The sequence below is a fragment of the Colobus angolensis genome, unplaced genomic scaffold (genome assembly GCF_000951035.1).
Source record: "Colobus angolensis palliatus isolate OR3802 unplaced genomic scaffold, Cang.pa_1.0 Scaffold350, whole genome shotgun sequence".
NCBI lineage: Eukaryota > Metazoa > Chordata > Mammalia > Primates > Cercopithecidae > Colobus > Colobus angolensis.
Genome location: NW_012116822.1, coordinates 46,798 through 66,567, shown reverse-complemented (window position 1 = coordinate 66,567; position 19,770 = coordinate 46,798). Strand labels below are relative to the sequence as shown.

The window sequence follows — 19,770 nt, the reverse complement described above, 5'->3', positions numbered from 1 at the left end:
CCCGGTGCGGTCAGCATGGCGAACCATTCAAGCTCTACTGCCAGGACGACGGACGCGCCATCTGCGTGGTGTGCGACCGCGCCCGCGAGCACCGCGAGCACGCAGTGCTGCCGCTGGACGAGGCGGTGCAGGAGGCCAAGGTGAGCGCAGCCCGCACCCACCCTGTGGGTCCCCGGGACCCCCTGCCCTGGTCCCGCGCTCCCGCGCACGCGGTGCAGAGAACATACTGTCCATCAGGAGGCCCGGGTGAGCCCCTCCCTTCTTTCTGCTAGTCCTGGAAGCCCAGCACGGGTTCCCCGGCTGAGCGCGGTTCTCTGTCACCCCGAACTTCACCAATACCTCCACCCCATTCCCACTGCGTTTCCCTCTGGGCCAGATACTGGGCTGCCTGCGCGACGTACCCCATGGACTTGGCGATGTTTTTCCTGTCTGTTCAGAGCCTCTAGCCTGGTGGGCGTCTCCGCAGCTCTGCGCCCGCGGGACGTCTCCGGCACAGCCACGCAGCCGCTGCCCCCACTCTTATCTCTTTCCCTGAAGCGGGCTCTGCTCAAAGTCCCCACCTCGCGGAACTGAGTGGGAGGACCTCGCCAAGAGGTCCAGGGAGGGGGCTCCTGGGTTAAGCAGCGCACCGAGAGCCGTCTGACTGTGCCACGGCTGTGGATTCGGAGCGCCCTTTCTTTGCTATTTTCTCGCTGAGCCTCAGCGAGGGTGTGTGCAGGGGTGAGGGCGCGGCGAGGAGGCTCGGGCGGCAGTCCCCAGTCTCTCCTTGCTCGCCCATCCTGCTCCAACTCTCCCACCCACAGGGCTTCCTGATGGCGCGGCGGAGAGCAGAGGAGTCGACTAGGGGTAGGGCTGCTGGAGGCTTATGTTTCAGTCTGGCTGGTCCAGCAGATGCTTTTGGGGAAGGAAGATCCCGAGACCTTCAGAGTCCCCTCGCAGTGTAACCTGCAACCTGTAGAGAGACTTCTACCCGGCCTCCCCGTCAGTGAGCAGGGCCTTCCTTTTCTCCTGGCTGGCTCCAGGAAGGCAGAGGTGGGGGTTTCCAGAATCCCCTCCCCGCCAACCTCACGTTGTTTCCCTTCACCTACAGGAGCTCTTGGAGTCCAGGCTGAGGGTCTTAAAGAAGGAACTGGAGGACTATGAGGTGTTCCGGTCCACGGAAGAGAAGGAGAGCAAGGAGCTCCTGGTGAGCCAGGCACCCCCCGGCACCCTGTGGGAGATTATAGAGGCCTACTCAGCGCCAGGGCTCAGTGTGTGTGGCGTTGGAGTGTGTGCTATGGAACCGCAGAATAGATTTCAGAAAGATAAAAGAGTGCATGTTATATAGGGTGACCATATAATTACTATACAAACCAGATCTTTTTAAAGTGAAAAGGTGTGCTAAAATAATTATTGCAAAACAACTGGCTTAAACTGGAACTGTCCCAGCGAATCAGGACACACAGTCACTCTGATATTACATAACATACCAGTTAGGGCCTGTGGAAGCATCTTGTAATTGAACACATTAATATTTCTGCAGAGAAACATGAATATTCAATAAATGGGACTATTAATACGATAAAGAGCCTCATGGGATGTTTTATCAACAAAAGAGTAGTGAAAAAATTTTCATTTTTCAGAGTTTTTTTATTTGAAATTGAGGCTAAGGGAGAAGGGGCTAGAGGGTGTCAGAGCTGCTTCTTGGCTCTGGCAGAGTGAGGAAGTTTGGGGTCTTGAGTTTACAGTAGCCCCTGGTGCACAGCCCAGGGTCTTGCATACTGGCACCTGCCTCTACCCCAAGTTGGAATGATATTTTATCTTCCTTAGAGTAGAACAGGAAAGTGAAATGGGGACTACTTTTGGTTAAGATAAGCAAACATGAATCACCATCGGTCATTTTCTACCTTGCAAATTCAGTTCCTAGCTCAGTAAATAAATGTTGAAACAACGAAAGGATTGGCTGAGTGCGGCGGCTCACCGCCTGTAATCCCAGCACTTTGGGAGGCCCAGGAGGGTGGATCACCTGAGGTTGGGAGTTCGAGACCAGCCTGACCAACATGGAGAAACCCCCATCTCCACTAAAAATACAAAATTAGCCGGGTGTGGTGGTGCATTGCCTGTAATCCCAGCTACTCGGGAGGCTGAGGCAGGAGAATAGCTTGATCCCAGGAGGTAGAGGTTGCAGTGAGCCAAGATCACGCCACTGCACTCCAGCCTAGGCAACAAGAATGAAAATCCATCAAACAACAACAACAACAAACAGAATGAAAGGATCTACTAGGGCCTGTCAAGGCAGGGAACTGGAGGAAGGTGAACTAGAGGACCCTCCCATCCTCAATGTGAGGAGGGGTGGAGGAGGAGCCTGGAGTTCAGACACCCTAGGGTCCTTTCCAGACCCTCAACTACATCTGTGGTGCCTGCATCCGGCGTGCATCCCAGACCTTCCCACATGTGCATCCCAGACCTTCCCACCCAATCACTCACTTCCCTCCATGGTGAAGAGCTCACCCTCCAGACCTTCATCCCTCCTCCGCTGGAGAAACAACTTCCAGTGCAGCTCTTCCGCCACTGGTTGACATCCAGGAACCAGAGGGCCTTCCCAGGCACCGGTGGCAGCTTCATGGTCTCTGACTGGAGTCCCCAGACCTTGCTTAACACCTTCCATCTCTGTCCGCTCCCAACATCCATCCATCACCCCCACATTCATTTTTGTTGTTGTTTTGTTTTGTTTTGCGTTAATACAGAGTCTCGCTTTGTCACTAAGGCTGGAGTAGTTCAAGCGACACCCCCACTTCAGCCTCCTGAGTAGCTGGGACTACAGGTGTGCACCACTCCACCTGGCTAATTTTTAATTTATTTTTTGTAGAGCTGGGGTTGGGGGTAGTCTCCTATGTTGCCCAGGCTGGTCTGGAACTCGTGGGCTCAAGCAACCTCCTCCCCTAACTTTGCCCCCCTCAGCCTCCCAAAGTGCTGAGATTACAGGTGTGAGCTCCACCTCTTCTTTTTTTTTTGAGATGGAGTCTCGCTCTATCGCCCAGGCTGGAGTGCAGTGGCCGGATTTCAGCTCACTGCAAGCTCCGCCTCCCGGGTTTACGCCATTCTCCTGCCTCAGCCTCCTGAGTAGCTGGGACTACAGGCGCCCGCCACCTCGCCCAGCTAATTTTTTGTATTTTTTAGTAGAGACGGGGTTTCACCGTGTTAGCCGATCTCCTGACCTCGTGATCCACCCGTCTCGGCCTCCCAAAGTGCTGGGATTACAGGCTTGAGCCACCGCGCCCGGCCAAGCTCCACCTCTTCTTTACAGTGATAAACTACTTCTATGATTTACAATGCTCGTATCATTTAAATACCCTGCTTAATGAAACATCAGAGGTAGAGTCCAACTGTTGCTGCAACATAAAAGGGAGCAGGAATACTCTTATTTGAAAATACTCCTGCCCCAGGGGACATCTGGCAGAGTCTGGAGATACCATATTTCTGGTTGTCAACAATGGGATAAGGATGCTATTGGCATTTAGTGGTAGAGGCCGGAGGGGCTGCTAAACATCCTACGAGGCGGACAGCCCCCCACAACCAAGGAGTATCTGGCCCAGAATGTCACCTGCGTCAAGGTTGGGAAACCCTGGTGTAGAGTATTTTGACAAATACTGTTTCACTTATGTTATTTCCTTGTGAGGCAATATGATGTAGCTGCCAGAAGCTCAGATTCTGGGTTCTGCCTCCCTGGCCTAGAAGCCTGGCTTACCACTTCCTGGTGATGTGTCTGTCTTTGTCTACTCACCTGTAAGTCTTGGGGGGAAGTGCACCCACCTCACTGGGCTGCCGTCAGGGTTGAGGGAGTTAATACCTATAAGGCTCTCCGGGCTACTGCAGTGTCTGCCTGGAAGCTGAAGGAAAGGTGGGGGCATTGTGCGACACCTGAACCCAGGTCTCCCAGCTTCCCAGGACTCCCTTCCTCTATCCAGGAGTTTTAAGGAAGAGGAACTTCTTGGTGGGACATACTGAGTACCACACATGTGTTCCTATAAAAAATCAAGAGATCAGGGCATGAGTCTGCATCTGAAAACTCGAGTAAAAAATCCCGTGTATGCTGTTAACGGAAAGAACAGAATTCAAGCTTGCACACAGCATGTTCTCACTTAGTTCCTTGGGGGTGTGCTGCTACCTCTGGTCACTGGCATTGGACTTTTCTTCCTTCTTTCTACTTTCCTACATCTCCCAAGTTTTGTATTTTGAGCATGTGTTACCATTATAACTGCTAAACAGGGAAGATGGCTTTTAAAAACAAAGTGAAGAGAAGAAGTTTGAGGGTGATGAAATTAACGTGCTTACGGAGGAAAAGGCAATCTCAGTTTAATCCTATGGTTGCCCCAGGAGGTACTAATTTATCCCTTCTGCTTTTCAAGTGAGGAAACTGCCACTTGGTGTAGTTCTGGGGGGAGTATGATGCTGCCTTGGTTTAGGTGGTGGAGCGCAGGTCCACAGACACGTGTGGGTACATCTGTCGCAAGGGAGAAAAGAGCGTGTGTTGAGAGTACAGCTTGCTCGGAGCTGGGACATTGAAAATAAGAGCATGCACTGCCTGCATAGGTGGGTGTGTCTCTGATTCCCCAGCAGTGACAGGGATGAAGCCTTGCCCTGTGGGATGACTCAGGCCACTGGCCAAATGTTATGTCTCCATGCTCAAGTCCCCTACCTCTCCAACTTCCCCTCCTGGGACAGAAGCAGATGGCAGCGGAGCAGGAGAAGGTGGGGGCAGAGTTCCAGGCACTGAGGGCCTTCCTAGTGGAGCAGGAGGGCCGGCTGCTAAGCCGCCTGGAGGAACTGTCCCGGGAGGTGGCACAGAAGCAGAATGAGAACCTGGCCCATCTCGGTGCTGAGATCACCCAGCTGTCCAAGCTCAGCAGCCAGATCCAGGAGACAGCTCAAAAGCCTGACCTTGACTTTCTCCAGGTAAGTCTGGCTTAGCCAGGGTCTCAAGTCTTTTATCTGAAAGCATCAGGACCGACAGCTAGAGGACAGTATCAGTCCTGGGGGTTCAGGAGAATCACACGATCTGGAGCTGAAGGGGACTGGAGGGAAGTGCCCTGATTTTCCTGGGGTTGGAGGTCTAGAGGGATGTGATAAAACTTTCTTGACTATGAGCCACAATAATATATATCGTATTTCAGAATCACGTGCTCGAGACAAAAGTCTCAGAAGATAATACTCACCTTTGCTACACGTATGCACTTTGATGTTTTCTATTCTATTTCACTAAAAAAAAAAAAGTTATAAACCACTAGATAAACTTCACAATCCACAGACGGGTTAAGAACAGTCATTACTGGGCTGAGTGAGCAGGAGGTGCATGAGGGCTGTGACCTCCCTCAGGTGGTTTCCAGGACACAGGCAGCACTGGGTCCCATGGGATAGCTCCAGTGACGATTCTGTAATAAAGCAAGGAGCAAAGATAGAAAGAAAGCATGAGAAGAGCTGTGGCAAAGGGTGAGGTCCACTGCGTGGCTGAGACACCCTGCAGCCAGCAGCCACTGCAAGCTGCTGTCACCTAAGTCCATGCAGGCAGTGAGGCATGGCACACCTGCTTGCTGCTTACACCTTGGAGGCACAGCAAGGGGCAAGCTTTGTTTCTCAGAGGTGAATGGAGGAAACCTGATTTGGTTTCCTCTATCTTTCCTTCCAGGAATTCAAAAGCACGCTGAGCAGGTGAGTGACCTCACAGCTCCTGGGGCCTCTCTAAGTTGCCTCTTCTCTTTTCACTGAGCCTGCTCTTTATTTCCTGTCCCCTGGCCTCTCACCTCCTGATCCCCCGACTTGCTTGCCGGGGACCTTCTGAGACGAATGCCCACCTGCCTGGCCATGGGTTTTCCTGCATGAGGTCTGGCTCTCCCTTTTCTACCTCTTCCTGCCAAGATGACCTCGCCATCCTAATTGTCACAGCCTGTGGGAGTAAAACTGTGCAGACAGGCCCTTCTAGAGCCCTTGTCCTGCAGGTGTAGCAATGTGCCTGGCCCCAAGCCAACCACAGTCTCCTCTGAGATGAAGAATAAAGTCTGGAATGTTTCTCTCAAGACCTTTGTCTTAAAAGGGATGCTGAAGAAGTTCAAAGGTAGGGGCCTGGGCGCTGAGCTGGGCCACGTAGTGCGGTGGTGGTGGAGGGTTCCTGGTAGCTCAGGGGTCCCTGGGGGTGCTTTCCAGAAGCTGTGTGTGAACATAGGAGCTGGCTGTGCCATGGCCAGATTGGTGTAGGGGCTGTGGTGGTAAATCTAGTCAGGTCCCCGCAGGGCAGGCAGCTTCTCATGGGGACAGATGGGGTAGAGGGGTCCTGCTGGGGGACTGGGGGTAGGAAGAGGGATGTGCAGGGGAGCTGAACTCAGAGCCACTCAGGTAGAACTAGAATACTTGGGTATGGGGGCCCCCTGCCCCCGGCTCCCCATGCTTGGCCCTGTGCCTGCACGTTCACTCTTGGCCTTAGGAGTCTCTGGGGAATGAATGAGTCAGCTGGGCTATAAAGAGCTGGTGACCTTGCCATATCATCTCCCGTATCACGCACGCACGCCTTGCTTTGTTTCTCCTCCTCAGAGGACCTGCGGGGCGAGCTGGAGAAAGAGGAGAAAGGTAGGGACGGTGCTGTGATGGCGAGTATGGACTGTCTGCCACATGGAGAACCTACTCCCTGCTGGTGACCATCTCAGGGTTTTGCATATGGTCGGTTCCTTCCACCCACCCACCTCGGCAACCCTGTTCCTCTGTCCCATCCCTCATGCTACCCCCTCCCCATCCTGGGAGCTCTGACACCCTCAGATGGCAGTGGGGCCTGTTGGCCCAAATGCTACAGGTCAGTTAGGAGCAGGAATGCCCTGTACTTCGAGATACTCAGACTGGGAAAGGCTTCTCAGCCACCTGGGTGAGCCTTTCCCCAGTCCCCACTCCAAGAAGGATGGAAACCTCTCCTGGGGATGGGGTGCATACAGGGGACCAGGAAAGCAAGGGGAAGCTAAAGACTGGAAGGAATATTGTTCTTACTCTTGCAGAGCTCTAGAGTGTGTGGGATCCAACACCCAGGGGAGGGGAGGGAAGGGCACATATTCCTGATGCTGATGTCTGAGCTAAATCAGTGTGTGCCTGGGTGCCACCTAAACCACCTGAATGAGACCAGACCTTCCTCTGCTCAGAGCCCTGCCACAGCCCCTCTGACCTGTTAAAGGTCAGAGTCCCCATGGTGGTCTCAAGGGCCCAAGGGATCTGGCCTCACTGCACACCCCTTCTACTCCATGAAACTACACATCCTCCTTGCTGTTCCTTCAGTGTACCAAGCACACACCTATCCTGGGGCCTTTGCACTGCCAGGCTCCCCCACCCCAGCCCCCTACCTGGAACATGCTTCCCCAGCCAGTCGCGTGGCCCACTTCTTTGCCTTCTTTATATCTGTCTGCTCAATGCCCCTTTGCAGTGAGGGTCTTCCCTGGCTACTCTGGTTGAAGTTACAGCCTGCTCTTCTGGTTCCTCTCATCTTCTATGTTTATAATCTATCCTTAATCCTCTCCCTGTGGGAAGGAAGCTGCAGGCAGGCAAGACTACTCTGATACTCTGTGGTATCCCCAGGGCCTGGAACGTAATAGTGCTCACAGTAAATGTACATATTTTAAGTTTTTTTTTTTTTTTTTGGAGACAAGGTATCGCTTTGTTGCCCAGGGTAGAGTGCAGTGGAACTGCAGCCTCAACCCGCCAAGCTCAAGCGATCCTCTCTCCTCAGCGTCCTCGAGTAGTGGGGACTACAGGAGCACACCACCATGCCTGGCTAAATGTTCTATGATTTGTGGAGACGGGTATCTCACTATATTGCCCAGGCTGGTCTCCAACACCTGGGCTCAAGCTATCTTCCCACCTCTGCTTCCCAAAGTGCCAGGATTACAAGCATGAGCCTCTATACCTGGCCTTAACTTTTTATTATGAAAAACTTCTAACATACTCAAAAGTAGAGAGAAGAGTGTAAAGAAGGTTACATACCCATCTCTCACCTTCAGCAGTGATCAATTAGTGGCCATAGTTTTCATAGACACTGCTATCCACTTCTTAAGGGATTATTTCATTTTCTGAGACAGGGTCTTGCTCTGGGGTGAGATCCTAGAGTACAGTGGCCTGATCGCCGCTCACTGCAACCTCTGCCTCCTGGGGTCAAGCAATTCTCATGCCTCAGCCTTCCAAACAGCTGGAATTACAGGCACAGGACACCACACTGGGCAAATTTTTGTATTTTTAGTAGAGAAAATAAAAAAAAGTTTTCTGCCATGTTGGCCAAGCTGGTCCCAAACTCCTGACCTCATGTGATCCATTGGCCTCGGCCTCCCAAAACGCTGGGATTACAAGCGTGAGTCAAGCCACCCGGCCCTACCGTATTATTTTATTTATTTATTTATTTATCTATATTTTGAGACGGAGTCTTGCTCTGTTGCCCAGGCTGGAGTGCAGTGGCGAGATCTGGCTCACTGCAAGCTCTGCCTCCCGGGTTCACGCCGTTCTCCTGTCTCAGCCTCCCGAGTAGCTGGTACTACAGGCACCCACCACTACCCTGGCTAATTTTTTTTTTTTTTCGTATTTTTAGTAGAGACAGTGTCTCACCGTGTTAGCCAGGATGGTCTCGATTTCCTGACCTGGTGATCTGTCCGCCTTGGCCTCCCAAAGTGCTGGGATTACAGGCGTGAGCCACCGCGCCCGGCCTACTGTATTATTTTAAAGCATCAGAGTCAACATATTATTGACATAAATACCTCAGTGTATTATCTCTAAAGAAACAGACTTTGTAAAACATAACCACAAAGCAGTCATCACACCTGGACAGATTAATGATTCTTTCCAATGTCTAGCATTCAAATATCCCCATCTGTTTGAATTGGGCTTCAGATCAGGCCCACCTATTGCATTTGTTTGATTTCAGTAAGTATTTGTTAAGTGGTCGGGGAGGTGGGAAGCAAAATATCTGGGATGCAGAGCATGGGGGTTGGTTGGGCCTTGGCGCTGGGTGCTGGATGGATTCCAGAGGGAAAGTCAGGCAGGTTGCAAAGCAAGGTCGGGCGCGGCCCTGCAAAGAGTATGCCAGGGGCCTGCCTGCGTGGGGACATTTCTCCCTGTCTCTGTCTGCAGTGGAGCTCACCTTGGATCCCGACACAGCCAACCCGCGCCTCATCCTCTCTCTGGATCTTAAGAGCGTGCGCCTCGGCGAGCGGGCCCAGGACCTGCCCAACTACCCCCGCCGCTTCGACACCAACACCCGCGTCCTGGCGTCCTGCGGCTTCTCCTCGGGCCGGCATCACTGGGAGGTGGAGGTGGGCTCTAAGGACGGCTGGGCCTTTGGCGTGGCCCGCGAGAGCGTGCGCCGAAAGGGCCTGACGCCCTTCACCCCCGAGGAGGGCGTCTGGGCCCTGCAGCTCAACGGCGGCCAGTACTGGGCCGTGACCAGCCCCGAACGTTCGCCCCTCAGCTGCGGGCACCTGTCACGCGTGCGGGTGGCCCTGGACCTCGAGGTGGGAGCCGTGTCCTTCTACGCTGTGGAGGACATGCGCCACCTCTACACCTTCCGCGTCAACTTCCAGGAGCGCGTGTTCCCGCTTTTCTCTGTTTGCTCCACGGGCACCTACTTGCGAATCTGGCCTTGAGGGACACTGCTGGGGAGCTCCTGTCTCTGGGCTGCCGGCGGGAAGCGATGTCACCTCCCCAGAGCTGCCTAGTCCGTCTTGGGTCTGCCCTCTGTGCTCCTGACTGACCCCAGCTGCCCAAGAGAGGCTGCTATAGACACAACCGCGAGGCAGGAGACTGAGACTGTGGCCAACTGGGCAGGGACAGGGGCCTTGGCCTCCTGGGGCTGTTCCCCTCCTGAGGTCACACGTGGATTTGGCCAGAGCCTTCAGGAGGTGGAAGCTGGTGAGGTCAGGAGCCCAGCTCTCCAGGGGGCTTCTGCCCTGACTGGGAAGGGCTCTGGCTCCCTAAAACAATGTCAAAGCCAGTCCTGCTGTTCTCTGTTGCCAGGGGACAGGTCTGGGCCCAGGCCAACCAGGTTTATCATGGCTGCTGCCTTCTGGACAGCTTCCAGTTCTGTCTTGAGAGGTTGTGGGACCTCTGGATCCAGCTGGCCTGACAGGTCAGCTACGGAGCCCTGTGCTCCCAGCTCAGAGGACAGTCCCGGCCAAAACTGGAAGGAGACCCTTGGCCCGTCTTTGAGGGAGAAGCCCGGGACAATGGGCATCACAGCTCTCCAGCACTCCTTAGCTGGAGGATACAGAGTGATGGGTGCTTTCTGACCAAAGCAACAACCCACATGTGCTCCCACAAACACCTGACTCCCCTACTTTCCAGTGCCAAAGTACAAACTCTGCTTGGATAAGGACAGCAAAGCTTCTGGAACTTTATTCTTTCTAATTTTTTTTTTAAGAGACTGGGTCTTGCTATGTTGCCCAGGCTGGTCTTGAACTCCTGGCCTCAAGTGATCCTCTAGTCTCCATCTCCCTAAGGGCTGGGATTACAGGTGTTAGCTGCTGTACCCAAACTTTTTTTGTTTTGTTTTTGCTTCTGGAACTTTGAAACATAAAACACAAGTTGGCACTTACAATTTTAAAGATGCAGCCAGCTCTAAGCAACGTACAGAGCACAAACATGATCCTGACAGACTCAGGAAAATGCCAAGAGCAGAGCACCCTGGTGCCAAGGCCTTCTCAGCCCATGCCCTGAAGGGCATTCCCCTGGCCAGCCTCAGCCCCTTGTCTACTTGTTCTCAAGCTTCTGGATAGCTGGGCTTCTGGAAGGGTGGCAGTGGGCTGCTCCCTGCTCAGCACTGCCCTGGGAAGGGAGTGAGGGGATGAAAATGAAGACTTGAGCTATCTTTAGAGTTGGCTTGGCTCATTTTCTCCTCCCTGGATCCGAGCACAGGAGCGTAAGTGTGAGCCAGGGTTTCTGCCAGAGTGAATGAGCATGCATGTTTATATATGGAAGAAGTGTGCATTTGTATCTCACCTTTCCTGGGTGGGGTGTGTGTGTGTGTATTTTGGAGAGGGCATTTATGAGCATGTGCATAAGGTTCAGGTGTTGCAAAGAGACCCAAGTCAGTTTGATCATACCCTATTGTTGATTTGTTGTTAAATATTAACCACCTTGTATTTAGACAAAGGCCACAGGTTTCTTCCCTCGCTACCTAGCTACCAGATTAGATGAAGAGAATACCAGACTTGGACCTAATTCTGTCCTGCACAGCTTATGTAGACAGCGGTGTTGGCAAGCAGGGGCAATGATAGCTGAATAGCCCTGTGACATGGAGCTTCAGTGCTCTGTCTCTGAGATGCTTCAAGCTCACTTTGCATATAAGGTTCTCGTGGGGCAGGCATGACACTATCCGAGGCAGGCCCAGTTGACACAGCACCAGACAATCAGAATACTGTATCCTCCAGGCTGAGGACAGGATCATTCCAAAGTCCTGCCTACAGAAGCATTCCAGAGAGTGAATCCTATGGTCTGCTCATACATGGAGAGCAACTCTAAAACCTGGTAGCCAATTCAGGCATTTGAATACCACTGATTTCCACAAGGAAAACCAATCTCTAACATTAATCTCCTAACTAAATCGCCTATTGTTACTGTTGAGCCCTAATGTTATCTGGCTTGTATGGCTTTTTGATTAAGTATCATAATTCCCTTTGTACCATCCAACAAATGTGCTGGGCATCACAACACACATTACAGGTCCCAGAAAGTACAATGTCTGGGGGAGGCGTCACATTAGGGTCAGGTCTGGGGAATGGGAGTAGCTGTCCACATGTTTATTTTCCGTTTCTGTGTCCATGAGTGCAATCGTGTGCCTATCAGAGTGTGTTTGCAGAGTAACTACATGCATATCTATATATCTGAAGAAATGTAGCAACAGTTACTGACCGTCCCAATTGCATATAGAAGAGATGTTCTTTCTTGGTAATCAGGGCAGTGCAGTAACTTGGACGTCAGGATGCTGGTATCCTTGAGGGCGCGTGTGTGCATTTCCCTCTCCTAGACTCTGGGCATCATAAACTCTAGAGACCTCTGGGTCTGTGAGAACAACTGGCCTAACTTGGGCCCTTCTTATTCACCCATCAGTCTAGCTGCTGAGCCATAAGCCCAGGCCTCTGCCGCCAGACCTTCACAGGGCCCCTCAGCATCCAGACTAGGGGGCACCTAGGGGCCTGCCTCTGGCCGCCCAGTGACCCAAGTCACCCGGCCTTGTAGGGAGCACAGGGCAGGGTAGGCCACCAGACCAAGGTCCACCTCCTACACCCACCACTTTCTATCCTTTGCCAGGCTGGGCCCTCATCCTTTCCCCCTCTCCTCCGCCCCATGGGCCCTTTAAGGGCCCTGACAGAACATGTCAGGGTGTGTCCTAAAAGCTGCATCTTCCTAATTCATCCAAATGTGAGACAGGGGCTAGCACCCACCCGCAACCTCGCCTGGACCCTTCCGGCCCCAGCGCCTCCAAACACCTGGCCGTCCAGATTCCCGGCCCGCCCCCCGTCGGCCTCCACCTCCTGCTGCCCCCACTGCTCCCCCACCACCCAGCTCGCCCCAGATCCCGCCCTAACCTCTCGGACCTGGACTCCCTGCAGAAGCGGCGCACTGACACCATTCCCTGACCTTTCCATAGCCTTGACCTGGAGCCCCGCTTCCTCATGCACAGCGAGACGCAAAACGTGCTCCCCAATCCTGCGCACGTCCCTCCCTGCCCCCCAGCCCCGCCCAAGACCCAGGGCGCTCCTCATAGCTCCGAGCTCGGCGGTACCGCCCCGCCCTGACAGCTCCCGCTAGCGCGCGCGCCCAACGCCGGCACAGTCTTCGCGGAACTCTCTCCAGGTACTAACTGTCGTTCTGCGCCACGAACGCACAGGCAAGATGTCTGCGGCCGGGGGAGGAGCTTGGATTCAGCCACCACTGAACTCAGCCGGGAATTAAACAGACTGCGGCTGCGTGTCGCCGGCGACAGCGTCAACTATTTGTATGCGAAAACAAACCTTGCAGTAGGCTCCATAGCTCAGGGGTTAGAGCACTGGTCTTGTAAACCAGGGGTCGCGAGTTCAAATCTCGCTGGGGCCTGCTTCTACTTTTTTCCCCCATTTTTTCCTAAAAGAAAAGTGGAAGATATACAAGTCTACTTCCGCCTTCCTGGGAGGCCAGACCCTGGCAGAGTCACTTTCTCTTTGCCTCTAAGATACTCGCCGCGCAAGGCTACTTGCCTACCATTTCGTTATCTCTTGAAGAGTGAGACCCACTGCGGGCTTCCTTTTCCGTCACGGGTTCCCTGGGCCCCGCGCGCCCTCTCCCCACGACCCCGCTCACTTCCGTCTGCGCGCGCTCCCCGGGAGCGTCTTTTCGCTCCCCTCACGTCTTCCCACTCCTGCTAGGGACTCGCCGTCGCGTCTCCTTCCCTCTCTCCAGGAGGAGACGATGGCACTACCGCGCCCCTTCCCGCCCCGCGTTGGTTTGCGGCGTTCCCCGAGGCGCGCGCTGAGGCTTTGGTCTGCTGCTCTGCGCTCGGCGGCTGCGCGCCCTCGGCGTTCGGGTCCCCGCCGCCTCCGTGCTGCTAACTCTGACTTCTTCCTGTGGAGTTAACACAGAAAAGCGCAGACGGCCACATTCGTGACCCGGGACTAACGGCTCTACGTGTCACATTCGCTTTTAGCCTTAAAAAAAATTAGTTTATTTTAAACAAAATATATAACTAATGTATGCTGGCCTTCTGATTTATTCCTGCTGTTACTGGAAGTGTAGAAAGTGAGCCCAAGTCCTCAGTGAACAGTGAGGGCGCTGCCCAGGTGCAGGACGGGCCCCCTGGGGGTCTCGGGACCGCTCCCGCCTGGATCTTCCCCGCGCCGCGCGCTTTGGAGGCCTGGGCACAGGCGGAGGCGGGGCTGGGTCCCGCCGCACACTCCCCTGTCGCAGGCGCCCTCTCTCCAGCCGGAGGGGACCTCGAGAAGCCCTGAGCGAGTCCCCGTCCCACGTGGGGCCGCGGCTTATACGGGGACCACTTCAGGGTTCGAAAACAGAACCCCGGCCCGGTGCACCGGAGAAGAGAAAATCGCTCCGGGCCACCTGGGTAGAGACCCTGGACTGGGAGGCGTGGAGGAGCGAGCGGGGTCTGCGGCTCCGGCCAGCAGGTACGCGCTTCCCTCTCTCTCCCACGCCGGCTCCGGTCCAAAGAGCCGAGACTGTAGGTCAAGACCGGGATGGATTCGCTGGGACAGGCCAGGAGCCCGCCAGCACATGCGGGCACTCGCGCGCCCGGGGCTCCTCGGACTCGTCGATCCCGAAACGCCTGTCCTACAGGAAGATCACCCCACTGTAAAGTCGGGTCACGGGGACCAGCGGCAAGCTACCTGAGTGCTTAACTACAAACACCCTCCCGACGAAAACCGTGGACTCCCAGGGTGCGAGCGTGTGACCGTGTGTGGGGGTGTTGGCAGGCGGTCCCCATAATAATCGAACAACCAGGTGGAAGAACCTCGGGCCTCCCGCTCTGGGGCTTTCAGAGTCCGGGCGTTGCAGCCGTGGGTCACCTGGCTGAATCCGGTGGGAGCTGCTGAGGTGCCGGGAGGTCTCCCAGGCTGGCGCTCCCGTCCAGCTGCTGGTGGAGGCGCGGGTGCGAGTCTTGGGACAAGGGAGAGCTACGCCGGGTGGGGCAGACCCTTGGGGCGGGTCCGTTCATCTGAAATGTTCACTGTGGGAAGAGCCGAAAGCCAGCCACGGCACCAGGAGAGTCCAGCGTGGAGAGGCAGAGAGGAAGGGCGAGTGCAGCGGCGCTCGCAGACGGCGGAGCAAGATGGCCGGGAGTGCGAATGGAAACAGGAGCATTGTTTCCTCGGAGTCGCTTAACCACCATCCCACGCTGTTTTACAGCAGTGTAGGAAATGTCTCTGCTGGTGACACAAAAATAAACCTGTGGCTCAGCTCTGAGTAGATTATTGCGAATTTTACAGCAGGAAATCCGTATCACTATTTTTACTACTAAATAAACCAGTGCAATTAAAGCGCGCAGGGCGAGAGTAGGTCGAGGCGAGCAAAGAGGAGCGCGCCCGCCCAGCTCGAGCCCCAGGCTTGCCCTGTGCTGGAGGCGGCCGGCGGGCAATCCCGGGAGAACGCGGCGAGGGCTGTGAGCCAGGACCCGGGCCCTGCACCGCGGGAGCGCGCGCGCGTGCGTGGGTCCAGCTCCGAGCTGTGCGACAACCCGGTGGCCAGAGTCACCACGAGAAGACAGAATTCCCGGTCATAGGTCGTTTCTGCTTTACACTTTCCTACATTTCCTGAACATTTTGCAAATGGGTATGTACTGCTTATTATCTTTTCATAAAACGCTAAGAGCCGCTTCTCGGGGCTCCTCACCCAACTGGTCCGGCGTTCCCTTCCAGCACTGCGCTCTCTCCCGAGCCCTCCGGCTCTGCCAACTTCTGCGTCCTGCCCCTGGGCCTCAAGATTTGCACCTTTCTTGAACTCCCTTGGGAAGGGGCGCCCAGGCTGCAGAACGGATGGACGCCCCTGCCTGCTGCTCGATTGGATAGAACAGGGAGGCGCTCACTCGGATTCCAGGAGACCAGAGGAGACAGGGGCATACGGAGCATTTACCCTGTGTGGAGCTACCGGCGGCTGAGAATTAGCGGCAGACGCGGAGATGGGCAGCAGGGACAGGTTGGGCTTGGGAGACTGTAAGACTTTTGAGAATGGTTTCAAGCTGCCAGAAAGAAATCCGCCTTTTCGGTGAATTGATCCATGAAGAACACAATCTTGGAAATATTCAGCATACCTTCTAGTAGCCGGCTCGTTGGTCTAGGGGTATGATTCTCGCTTTGGGTGCGAGAGGTCCCGGGTTCAAATCCCGGACGAGCCCAGATTTTGTTTTTTTCATTTCAACTAAATTCCTTCTTGTTCAGATCCTGGATGAATCAGCGTTTTTCATTTCAACTAAATTTTGTGTTACCTTGACAGTTTTGATCCCGAACGGTGTCCAGCGGTGGCATCACCAAGATTTCCGGGAGTACTAGGGATTGGGAAGAATCGTAGATAGGAGACTAAGCGAGCCGTCCCGGAAGCAATAGTTGCTGGTAAGACTTTGGGCACAGACCTGTACGCGAGTGTATGCTTTTGCGGGTTGTGGGGCTCTCCTTTCACAGCTAGGGAACACTTGTCGAACATACCCGGAGTGTAGTTGCTAGTGGACAATATTATGGCGGCCAGGTGCAGTGTGGGTTTCCGTAGTGTAGTGGTTATCACGTTCGCCTAACACGCGAAAGGTGTCCGGTTCGAAACCGCGCGAGAACAACCCGAAGTGAGGCTTTCGTTTTTCCCCTTTTTTCGCTCTTGTTGCCCAGGCTGGAGTGCAATGGCGCGGGATCTCGGCTCACAGCAACCTCCGCTTCCCGGATTCAAGCCATTTTCCCCTCAGCCTCGGAGTAGCTGCGATTACAGGCACGCTCCACCACACTTGGCTAGTTTTGTATTTTTAGTAGACAGAGTTTCTCCATGTTGGTCATGGCTGGTCTGGAACTCCGGACCTCAGGTGATCCGCCCGCCTCGGCCTCCCAAAGTGCTGGGGTTACAGGCGTGAGCCACCGCCCCCGGCCCAGAAGCGAATTTTATCTCATTACGCACTCTTATTACACTGGAGACTAAACTAGAAGACCCCACTAGTATGTCCACCTGGTTACAGCGGCACAAAGAGAAGAGGGCATCTACACTTTTGCTTCCCAGCCTCAATCAGCCACATCTGTGAAGAACTCAATCCACTTTCACTTGCTGCGGTCAAGCTCGGCACAGGGCCCATCCACTCCACAGCTGCACGCTGCCAAATGGAACCCCGGATCCCGAGTATGTGTGTGGCCATTACCCCTTTTGTAACCCATAGGGACAAAAGTGACAAAAGTACCACCATCTGGCAGCGGTGGGATTCGAACCCACGCCCCCGAAGAGACTGGAGCCTTTAATCCAGCGCATTAGACCGCTCGGCCACGCTACCTCTCCGCTATAGCCCATTTACATGATTTCCTTCAGTTATAAAGCATTCCAAGGGCCCTGGGCCAACAGGGAGTTGGGGCGAATCCACAGGGAGAACCATGGCAGGATCCGCTCCGCCAAAGCCACTGGCTGGAAAACGGCTCCACCAGCGCCCTGACACAGGATTCTCAAAGCCCAGTCCTCAGCATCTGCTTTAGGAAGACCACTCATAAAGCCACCCCTGCCGGCCCCCTTTGGGGAATGCGCTCCAGAGCAGGGCTAGACTTCCACACTCTCACTTCAAAAAATCAAAAACAAATACAATGAAAAACAAAATAAAATAAAAACCTAAAGAAAAACAAACAAAACCCCCCAGCCTGGGCAACATGGCAAAACCCTGTCTCTACAAAAGATGTAACCTTGAGCCGGGCGTGACGGTGTGTGACCAGCTACTCAGCTACTCAGGAGGCTGAGCCCGGGAGGCGGAGGCTGCAGTGAGCCGAGATCGCCCCACTACTCTCCAGCCTAGGCGACAGAGCAAGATCCTGTACCAAAACCAACCAATGAAAAACAAAACAAACCCAACAAAACAAAAAAACCCAACAACAACAACAAAACAGACAACAAACTGAAAGTATGTATTGACTTTATGAGTCATGAGCCACTGGATAAATAAAATGGTATATAGTCTTATTTTATTATTTTATTTTTTATTATGTATATAGTCTTACATGGGATAATTATAACACTGATAACGTGCTTACTGCTGCAAACAGCATGGACGGATTTCACCGACATCAATATTGAACAAATGCAGCCAGACACCAACCGTCTGCATTCTATTGATTCCACATATGACGTTCACGCATGAGCCAAACTATCTATGCTGACAGAAGTTAAAATCCTGTCACTTGGGAGGAGGAGGTGCAGGTACTGACTTGCAAGGGACATGAGGAAACTTTTTGCAATGCTGGAAATGTTCCTTTTCGATCTGGGTGATAGGTACACACGTGTGTGTTTGTGCATGTGCACAAGCAAGTGTATTTAATTCCATGCTCACTTAAGATTTCTGTACATATAAAATCTTGACACAGTACAGATATATTTGTATGAAAATTGTTTCTTAAAACATGACTTTCTTAGTTGGAAAGGCTATTGTTTTAGATTTTACTGGTGTGTAACAAATTACCACACATTTAGTGTCTCAAGACAGCATGGATTTATTATCTCGCTTTTTGTGCAAGTTAGCAAGGTTTTCTACTGATATCGCAGCAGGTGACCTCACAATGTTGGCCATTGCTGTAGTCTCTTCTGAGGCAGGGGGTTCTCTTCCAGCCTCCCTGCTTGTTGACAAAATGCATTTCTTTGTTGCTGTGGGACTGAAATCTCCCGTTTGCTTGCTGGCTGTCAGCTGAGGGCCACTCTCAGCAACCAGAGGCCCCTTTCCTTGAAGCCAGCGGTGCACGGTGTTTCTGGAACTCCACCTTCTTTTAAAGGGCTCACCTGATTAAGTCAGGGCCACCCAGACTAATTTCCCTTTTGATTTATCAAAATCAACTCACCAGGAACCTCAATCACAGCTGCGCAATCCGTTGTTCCATAAAATGTGGCATGGTTGTGGGAGTGACATGCTGTCACGTTCACTCAGAGGCAGGTGGCCTACAGGGCGTGTGCCCAGGGTGGGAATCTTGGGGCCCACCTTTGAGTTCTCCCTATGACAGTTACAGGCCTGAGAACCAAATAGATAGAGTCTCCCAGCAGAACAGGCTTTCCAAGTTCCTTACTTGTCTTTGTATTTGTAACTTGTTGAAAGCTCCTGGGATGGTATGAGGGGGTTCCTGTCCTTCATCATTGCTGTGTGGCCACGCTGGCTTCCTGTGTCCACTTGGCATCCTCAGGTTAGGTGGGCACGCCATTGTGTTTCACCAGGGTGATTGGGAGACAGAGGCACCGTCTACCAGCGCTCAGCCCCCGAGGTGCTCCCGGAGCATGTGCCAGGCTCTGTTCCGTCCCCTCCAGCCTGCTCTTTCAGTTCCGGAGGACTTCCTATTTGTATGTTTAGACACTAAACCTTTTTCATTAACATGTGCTCACTATGGAATAATTAGACACACCTAAGAAGAAAAAGTAGAGTAAATGGGCTTTAAGAACATAAAAAGCACCCTTAACCATGCCACGCATGTTGCCTTTTGTTTTAAAGCTTTTTAGACTATTTTTATGGATTCTTTAACTTATTTGTCACATATATATATATATATATATTTTTTTTTAGGAGGGGGTCTGGGGGTTGGCTTATGCAATTTAGCCCAAGCTGGGCTCAACCTCCTGGGCTTGATCCATCCTCCCGCCTCAGCCTCCTGAGTAGCTGCGATTACAGGCGTGTGCCACCCTACTCAGCTCTACGAGCAATGTTATTTATTTATTTATTTCCTTATTTATTTACGTATTTATTTATTTTTTAAACAGGGTCTTGCTCTGTCACCCAGGTTGCAGTGTAGTGGCACAAACACAGCTCACTGCAGTCTCGACCTCCTGGGCTCCAGCAATTCTCCCACCTCAGCCTCCGGAGCAGCTAGAACCACCGGTGCATACCACCACGCCTGGCTAATTTTGATACTATTTTGTAAAGACGAGTTTCGCAATATTGCCCAGGTTGATCTCAAACTCCTCTTCCCTCGGCCTAGCAGTTTGCTAGGATTACAGGCGCGAGTCACTGCGCCCGGCCAATTCTGTAACTTTCTCTTTTTTTTGAGACAGTCTCAATCTGTCGCAAGACTGGAGTGCAGTGGCGGTGAT

The 19,770-nt window shown here is 53.2% G+C and overlaps 1 protein-coding gene, 1 long non-coding RNA gene and 4 other non-coding genes across 9 annotated transcripts; 5 read left to right on the top strand and 1 right to left on the bottom strand.

Annotated features, from left to right (window-relative positions):
* Nucleotides 1-6: 6 nt before the first annotated feature.
* TRIM7 (tripartite motif containing 7) lies at nt 7-10,861 on the top strand. 4 transcript variants are annotated; one of them, XM_011952891.1, is made up of 7 exons: nt 7-140; nt 1,091-1,186; nt 4,705-4,935; nt 5,666-5,688; nt 5,976-6,091; nt 6,565-6,600; nt 9,127-10,861. In XM_011952891.1, the coding sequence occupies exons 3-7, from the start codon at nt 4,711-4,713 to the stop codon at nt 9,636-9,638; spliced, it is 912 nt and encodes a 303-aa protein (XP_011808281.1). In that variant the 5' UTR covers nt 7-140; nt 1,091-1,186; nt 4,705-4,710; the 3' UTR covers nt 9,639-10,861. The 4 variants fall into 4 exon arrangements, with proteins under 4 accessions (XP_011808281.1, XP_011808285.1, XP_011808282.1 ...); XM_011952895.1 differs by lacking the exon at nt 7-140 and adding an exon at nt 390-708; XM_011952892.1 differs by lacking the exon at nt 7-140 and adding an exon at nt 390-708 and having other exon boundaries at nt 1,091-1,250.
* A 2,005-nt stretch (nt 10,862-12,866) lies between these two features.
* LOC105519524 lies at nt 12,867-13,726 on the top strand. Its single transcript, XR_001002983.1, has 2 exons — nt 12,867-13,030; nt 13,429-13,726. It is a non-coding gene; the product is annotated as an uncharacterized LOC105519524 (long non-coding RNA).
* On the top strand, nt 13,014-13,086 carry TRNAT-UGU. The gene has a single exon. It is a non-coding gene; the product is annotated as a tRNA-Thr (tRNA).
* Nucleotides 13,727-15,799: 2,073 nt separating the features above from the next.
* Nucleotides 15,800-15,871, top strand: TRNAP-UGG. Its single transcript has one exon. It is a non-coding gene; the product is annotated as a tRNA-Pro (tRNA).
* Nucleotides 15,872-16,229: 358 nt separating this feature from the next.
* On the top strand, nt 16,230-16,302 carry TRNAV-AAC. Its single transcript has one exon. It is a non-coding gene; the product is annotated as a tRNA-Val (tRNA).
* A 611-nt stretch (nt 16,303-16,913) lies between these two features.
* TRNAF-AAA lies at nt 16,914-16,996 on the bottom strand. The gene has a single exon. It is a non-coding gene; the product is annotated as a tRNA-Phe (tRNA).
* Between the last annotated feature and the right edge of the window lie 2,774 nt (nt 16,997-19,770).